Source organism: Nannospalax galili, unplaced genomic scaffold, assembly GCF_000622305.1.
Source record: "Nannospalax galili isolate Female #2095 unplaced genomic scaffold, S.galili_v1.0 scaffold750, whole genome shotgun sequence".
In the NCBI taxonomy this organism is placed as follows: domain Eukaryota; kingdom Metazoa; phylum Chordata; class Mammalia; order Rodentia; family Spalacidae; genus Nannospalax; species Nannospalax galili.
Genome location: NW_008327506.1, coordinates 319,149 through 326,982, shown reverse-complemented (window position 1 = coordinate 326,982; position 7,834 = coordinate 319,149). Strand labels below are relative to the sequence as shown.

The following is a 7,834-nucleotide window of genomic DNA, read 5'->3' as shown; positions in this document are numbered from 1 at the left end:
AGTAAATTCAGACAAGCAGTAAATTCCTCTTTCCCTAACACAAACACTCATACTCATAAAATAAAAATAATAAGCCTTTAAAAATATTGGTAAAGAATAGGTCGAGCATAGTGGCACAGGTCTTTAACCCCAACACTCATAAAATAAAAATAATAAGCCTTTAAAAATATTGGTAAAGAATAGGTCGAGCATAGTGGCACAGGTCTTTAATCCCAGCATTTGGGTGGCAGCGACAGGCAGATCTCTGAGTTCAAGGCCATCCTGGTCTACATAGGGAGTTTTAGGCCAGCTGGGGCTACTGGGAGACCCTGTCTCAAAAAGACCAAAATATTATACACATTGATAAAAAGATTAAAAAAAAAAACAATCAATATTGATAACCCCAGGATTAGAAGAGTATGAATTTATCCCAAAAGTCATGTTACTTTTGCAACAAAGGCAAAAAAGCAAAGTACAGTAAATAATCTGAAGCTATTCTCCCTCTTAAAAACAAACAAACAAAAATGTCAGCTTAGAAAAACCCTTATGAAACAGTGGTTCTTCAGAAGAGTCAAGGATTTGGGGGACCATTTCTTTTATAGATCTTTAAAGCTTTTAAATTGTCTTAAAGCACAAAAACAAAATTATCATTCCTCTACCATACTCTTCTAAGAGGAAAAAGTCCCACACTTAAAACTGAAGATCCATCAAATTTTTTCTACCCAGTTTCTTTTGAGTGCAAATGTGTTCTAAGATTTGTAATCGGAAGCTTTTGAAATTCTGTTCAGCATATTTACCATTCATTCACTAAGAGGGAACAAAAGTGTCTCCTGTCTCATTCACTTAAGGTCCAGAAAATGAGCCATCGAATTGCTACTTGAGTACCCCCCACCCCCACCCCCCGGAACCAACTTTTTTTTTTTCCGTCTTTTTGAGACAGGGTCTCCCTGTAGCCCCAGCTGACCTGGAACTTGTTAAATAGACCAGGCTGGCCTCAAACTCACAGAGATCCACCTGCCTCTGCCTCCCAAGTGCTGGAATTAAAGGCTAGGGTACCTCACCCTGCTAAGCTTCTGATTTTTATATACTTAAATTCAATCTCACTCAAAACTTTTTCTAAGCATAGAATGAGTCATCCATTCAAACAAACCCTTAAGGAAGTTATGACACATAAAAATATGGAACAAATATAAGTTTTAGTCACTATTTATGTAAACAAAATATTCACAATCTGTAAAAGACAAGTTTAAATATTCTTTCCAACCAACACATGCACATTGTGGATGTCATTTTCAAAGACAAGTTTAGGTTACAGCACCATAATTTCCTTCAGCCAAAACAAATATAAATAAAGCTTAATTTTTGGCTGGGCACAGTGGTACATGCCTTTAATCTCAGCACTCGGGAGGCAGAGGCAGGCGAATCTCTGTGAGTTCGAGTCTGCTCTACATAGGGAGTTCCAAGCCAGCTGGGGCTACAGAGAGACCCTGTCTCAAAAAGACCAATAAATAAAGCTTAATTTTTAAAAGTTCAAGCGAGATGGCTCAATGGGTAAAAGCACTTGCTTCACAAGTCTGATGATGACCTGATATCAATCCCCAGAACCCATGTAAAAGACAATTAGCCCCACAAAGTTGTCCACCACTGACTTCCACAGGTGTGTCATGGCATGTGCGCCCCCACACACATTATGCACACATAACAATAAACAGTAATATTTTTTAAATGGCACTGCATCTCTATCATGATTTTTTTAGAAACAAATAATTATACAATAATTCCAGAGTATTTAGTTCAGATGAAAGTATTGCACTGATTTAGAAAACAGTTATTTAAAAATTTAGCATTGGGGCTGGAGAGATGGCTCAGCGGTTAAGAACACTGGTTGTTCTTGCAGAAAACCCAAGTTCGAATCCCAGCACCCACATGGCAGCTAACAACTGTCCATAACTCCAGTCCCAGGGGAATCTGACAGCCTCTTCTGTCCTCCGCGGGCATTGCATGACATAGGTGCACATACCTACATGCAGGCAATACATACATACACATAAAATAAAAATAAAATATTTTTTAAAAATTTAGCATTAAGAGAACACAAATTTAGAAATAATTACACAACAAAATTAAAAGCTGAAAAAAGAAGCAGCTGGGAAGATGACTCAGTGGTTAAGAACACTGGCTGCTCTTGCAGAGAACCAGAGTTCAATTCCCAGCACCCACATGGTGGCTAACAAGTGTCCCAAACTCCAGTTCCAGGGGATCTGATGCCCTCTTCTGACCATGGCTCACACTACATGACACAGGTACACTTACATACATGCAAGCAAAGCACACGTATACATAAAATAAAAATAAAATATTAAAGAAAAAAGCTGAAAACAATGACTACAAAAAAATGAGTAAAATCAATTCCTAAATTTGTTCCATTGAGCAAGATGGCCCCAGTGATGTGCCTGTGTGTTACCTTCTGTACCAGTAAAGATGCCCTCTGCTCCAGTAATGAATGAACACAACCGGGTGCATGCAAAGGCCAACTTAGTGGAGATCATGACAGGAGGAAAAAAAAAAAAAAAAAAAAAAAAAAAAAAAAGGGAAAATCTTTTGTTCCCAGTAGGACATCTTTAAAAGGTACTAAATCTGATGTGTCTTTTCCTTCCTCTCAACAATAGAGTAGAATTTGCCTCCAGTAGACTCTGCATGAGCTTCCTTCAGACTACATCATCTAACTGCAATGCCCCAGAACTGAGGGTAGGGTACTTTCAGGTTCTATAACCCAGATTCAGAGATGTACTTCTGGCAAGGCATGGTGGCACACACCAGGAATCTTAGCACCTGGAGGCGGAGACAGGAGAGTAGGAGTTTGAGCCGAAGTTAACATAATATGGCCATGCCTCAAAACAACACAATATAGCCCAACTTATAAGGCAGCCTGTTTAGAAATCAGCATAATTTTTCTCCAAAGAAACATTTCTATTTCAGCCACATTTCGGGTACCCTATGAACTAAAGTAGCTGCGGCATGGTATTTGGAGAATTTAACATTAAGTTATATAACTTTTCCCCTACAGAAAAAAAAATTAATTTCAAAATTTGCCATCTTTTGGGATTGTCTATAACCGCCTGCATAATAAAATTATTGAGCAAAAATGCAAAGACTTACAAAGGGGAAAAATATCCAACTTAACTGACCATAGACATTCTAGCATTTACTCAATCAACTAGAGACAGCAATCATTAAACGCTATAAATTTTTTGGAATTAGCTAATTATCAAGTTAATGCTTATGCCAACTGGAATCAACATGAACTACATTCATGAAAGATGACAGTTCAAAGCAGTTTAATACAGACAGGCTGGTGGGACAGGCTGTCTGTATTAATCCTTGTAATCCCAGCTACTTAAGAGCCTGAGGAAGAAGGACAAGTTAAAGGCCTGCCTCAGATACAGAGTGAGTTCAAGACCAGTCTGGGCAACTTAGTATGAAATGTCCAAATAAAAAGTAAAAAGAGGGCTGCTCAGTGGTAGGGAGCATGCCTAGCTTGTGGGAGGCCTGAGGTTCTACTGCCAGCACTGAAACAACAAAGACAGAACTCAGAGTTCAAGCTCTTGTAACTGCTGAAACCTTAAAGTATAATATTATACATTAAGAAGTAGACATAGACTCTTTAATTAATTTTATTTATTTTTATTTTATGTGTATGAGTGTTTTGCATGCATGTATAAGTGCATCAGTGTTCTGCAATGCCCAAGGAGGGCAGAAAAGGGCATCGTGGGATTCCTCTGGAACTGGAGATACTGAGGGTTGTTAGCCGCCAGGTTGGTGCTGGGAATCTAACCTGGGTCGTCTGGAAGAGCAGCAAGTGCTCTTAATCCCTCAGCCAGGGATTAACTCCAGTCCTATGAACTCCTATAATTGATAATTAAGAAATTTAAGCTGTGGGCATAGTAGCACATGCCTTTGGTCCCAGCACTCAGGAGGCAGAGGCAGGCAGATCTCCATGAGTTCAAGGCCAGCCTGGTCTACACAGCAAGTTCAGGCCAGCTGGGGCTACAAGGAGACCCTGTCTCAAAAAGACCAAAAAAAAAAAAGTTTAAACATTACAAACTATTACTGCACAAAGTATAAATATTAGTTACTGAACACATGGATTATCTTGAATCCAGTGAAGTAATAGGGGTATTAAGTTGGGTGTGGACATTTTAAGACACTATAAATCCAGAAGCAAAATATGCTTCAAATATGAAGGTCATAAACCAAATGCACCTTCAAAATAAAAATAAACATCTAGAGGCAGTACTCTTATTACTGCCCAGTCTGCTGCCCCTTGCACTGTACTAAATAAACCCATTTTCTTTCTAAAATTAAATTTAAACTAATACAGTAAGACCAGAAAGCTTAAAGGAGTAAAGAGTATTTGCATCTATGTGCCAGATGTTTTAAACTCATTTAATATTCACAAACACAAGATAGACATTTCTATTTTTCTCTCTCCTTACAAAGGAACTCAAGCTGAAAATTACTTCTCTAGGACTAGAAAAACACCACCAGAGTCAGGCCTTGACCTTCCTGTCTGTTTTGGCTCTGAAGTCCTTGCTCCCTCCCTCACCATGCTATTAGTATTTTAAGTCATTTGGAGCTGGAGAGATGGCTCAGAGTTTAAGAACACTGGCTGTTCTTGCGGAAGACCTGGGTTCGAATCCCAGCACCCACATGGAAGCTAACAATTGTCCGTAACTCCAGTTCCAGGGGATCCAACAGCTTTTTCTGCCCTCCGCAGGCACTGCACAACACGGGTGTACTTACCTACATGCAGGCAATACTCACATACACATAAAATAAAAATAATAAATATTTTTAAAAGAAAGAGCATCGAAACTTTAAACTATAATGCCTTCAACAAGAATGGACAGGGATGGATTCCTCTCTAAAATTTCCCAGAAGACTTCATGAGGGAACATGTTCCAGACCGACGCACGCCAGAGAGAGACTCTGTTGTGTCATCTGACTTATCCAGGATAATCTCTGTTACAGAGAGAAAGCTCTTAACAGCGTTCAACATTATTCAGCCACAAAGAAAAAGAGCACTTTCAGGTCTCGTCTGACCCGCTAGGGCTTAAGATTTCCAACACCTAAATTCCCAGCACAGTGGCCTTGGAGGAACTATATCTTGTTTTCAATCTATTGACCTACCTCATGGAAGAATCATACTTCCCTTGTGTTAGATGCGTGAGTCTACACTATTACTAAAGATCTGAAAGGACTTTGTACCATCAAATTTGTCTAACAAGATGTTTATATATCATGTATGATTCCCTGGTACCCATGCTCAAAGTTAATACAACCCATTCATACCATAGCATGATTAAGGTATGCAGTTATATATGACATTATATGTGTCATTATAAAGTTTGCCACATAAACTCTGCGGGGAAAAGGAAATCTAGGTCATCGGGCAAATTTCCCCGCTTTTTTCTCAAAAAAAAAAAAAAAAAAAAAAAAAAAAAAAAAAAAGTGAAAACCAAAATGAATCCCAGCACTCAGGAGGCAGAGGCAGGTAGAGTTCAAGTCAGGCCTGGTCTACATAGAGTTCCAGACTTAAAGAGAGAGAGAGAGAGAGAGAGAGAGAGAGAGAGAGAGAGAGAGAAGGAAAACCAATAAAAATGAGAAAAATACATTTTTGGGTTTTCTAAAAATAATCAGTAACTATAAATACAGCTGTAAAACACATAACAACTTTTAGGACAGTCCCCCCTGCCCCGCCCCCGGGGTATTTTTTAGAAAATAAAATATAAGACATGAGTTGAATCCATGATCATGGAAAAAAAAACCCAACGCAAATATAGGACCTATCTTAGATAAGGGGACACTTTTCAATTTTTTCAATTTTTGGTGAAAAACTTTTATCAATCACCTTCATAGTGATTGTTGGGTGTTTTACCCTACCACCGGTAGCCTCTTAATTCTAGTTGTCTTGCTTTCCTCCCAAGCATTCCCTACACTGTTCATTAAGCCTTCCTCACAGTATTACTGCTGCTAACTTCCTTGGGACTAGAAAAACAACAGCAGAGTGAGGGTGTGAACCCAAACCTGCTTGAGTCTTTCCCTCTTCTTTCCCTGTTTCTGCCATTCTTTTATTTTTATTTTTATTTTATGTGTATGAGTGTATTGCCTGCATGAGCCTTGGCCTCAACTATTAAGAGAATCAAACTGGTAAACTTATGCCTTAAGACAAAAATTTTCTATTTTTTTCTACTCTTTGTGTGAGGGAGCGCCACAAATTGGAAGTCAGGGGCCAGCTTGTGGGTGTGTGTTCTCTCCTTCCAACCAAGTCCTGGAGATCTAGCTCGGATTGTGTCAAGCTTGGCGGCAAGCGCCTTTACCTGTTCAATCATCTCGCTGGCCCTAAAGCAAAAAACTTTTTAATGAACAGGATTTTAGAGCTGGGTGATGCAGTACATTCTCGGTCAAAGTGGGCACAGAGCTCCCTATTTCTTTTAAGATGTGACAACTGAGGTTGGAGAGAGGGAGTGACTCCTCCAAGAGTTGGCAAGTAGGGGCAAAGGTTGAAGCCGGAGCTCGGAACAGCGCTCTCCGGTGCTTTAACCGCAGGATCCGGGTCGGGTTCCCGGGCGGGAGCGTCCAGCCAGTCCAACGCAGCCGGACTAGGGCGTTCTCAAGGCTGTGAGCCGAGAACTGAGCCGAAGGGCGCAGATACCAGACCCCGTCCCCCTCCTAGGGAGACGCTTCGTCCCCGCGCTCCGCCACAAGGCCAGGACAGCCGCCCTTGCCGCGGGGCTCCCAGCCCAGGCTCCGGCCACAGCGGTCGGGGAGCGTACCGAAAGAGGGCGCGGGAACAAAGCAGCCCCGCGACCTCAGGCTCCGCGCTCTCCGCCCGGGTGCGCGGTGGCCGCCGGGACACGTAGTCCCAGGTGGAGGCTGGGGGCGCGGCAGCCAACGCGGCAACTCCCGGGGCCTGGCAACACGGCTGCTTCCGCAGCCCTCGGCAGCGTCCCTTCCTGCGCCCGGCCCGCAGCCCCCCCGCAGCCCCCACTGCCCCCCGCGGCCCGGCCTCACCTCGACGATGCGCGCGCACTGGGTGCCCTTGCCGGCTCCAGGGCCGCCCAGAACGAAAACGACCAGCGGTTTCATGAGGCGGCGATTGCAGAGCAGCGGCAGCCCCCGGCTCGGCGGCGGGAAGCTTAGGCCCAGAACAAGGAGCAGCCGGTGGCGACAGCGGCTCAGCATACACCGCGGCTCTGACAGCGGCCGGCGGGCGGGGCGGGGCCGCAAGGAAGGGGCGGGCTGAGCGGCCGCAGGGCCAAGCCGTCTGCCGCGGAGCCGCCACGGCCGGAAGGGGTGGGGCCTCCTTGCGGTGCTACATTCCCGGGGCCTTTCAGTGCCAGGGTTGGATTGATGTTTGGTAAAACCGGTAGTTCTCGCCCCAGGAGTTTGAGTTCCAATGCCAGGCGGCTGAACTGAATACGTAGCACAAGAGTCAATAAGTATCATGGTACTGCTTTAGCGTTTTTGTTGTATTTTTTTCCAGACGGGGTCACACCATGTAGCCCCAGCTGGTCAGGAACTCTTTGTAGGCCGGGGTGGCCTTGATCGCAGAGATTCGCCCTCCTCTGTCTCCGTAAAGGTGTGTGTTACCACGCTTGGCCAACGCTACTGTGGTATTTGTTTTCTTTGGGGATTTTGTTTCGGTCTTCTTGTAGTCCAGCTGGCCAGCAACTCGCTAAGTAAAGCAAGCTGGCCTAGAGATCCGCCAGCCTCTGCCTCCCTACTGCTGGGATGAAAGGCCTGTGCCATCAAGCCCACTCAACACTACGGTTGTGAAAGAAACCAACGAAAG

The 7,834-nt window shown here is 43.5% G+C and overlaps 1 protein-coding gene across 3 annotated transcripts in view; it reads right to left on the bottom strand.

Annotated features, from left to right (window-relative positions):
- The window catches only part of Cmpk1 (cytidine/uridine monophosphate kinase 1), a 35,155-nt gene extending 27,839 nt beyond the window's left edge, over window positions 1-7,316 (bottom strand). The window contains exon 1 of one of the 3 annotated variants that reach the window (XM_029562979.1): window positions 7,054-7,316. In XM_029562979.1, coding sequence (XP_029418839.1) covers window positions 7,054-7,224 — 171 coding nt within the window. In that variant the 5' untranslated portion in view covers window positions 7,225-7,316. The remainder of the gene's footprint in view (window positions 1-7,053) is intronic. The other 2 variants (XM_029562947.1, XM_029562998.1) reach the window with 2 other exon arrangements.
- Between the last annotated feature and the right edge of the window lie 518 nt (window positions 7,317-7,834).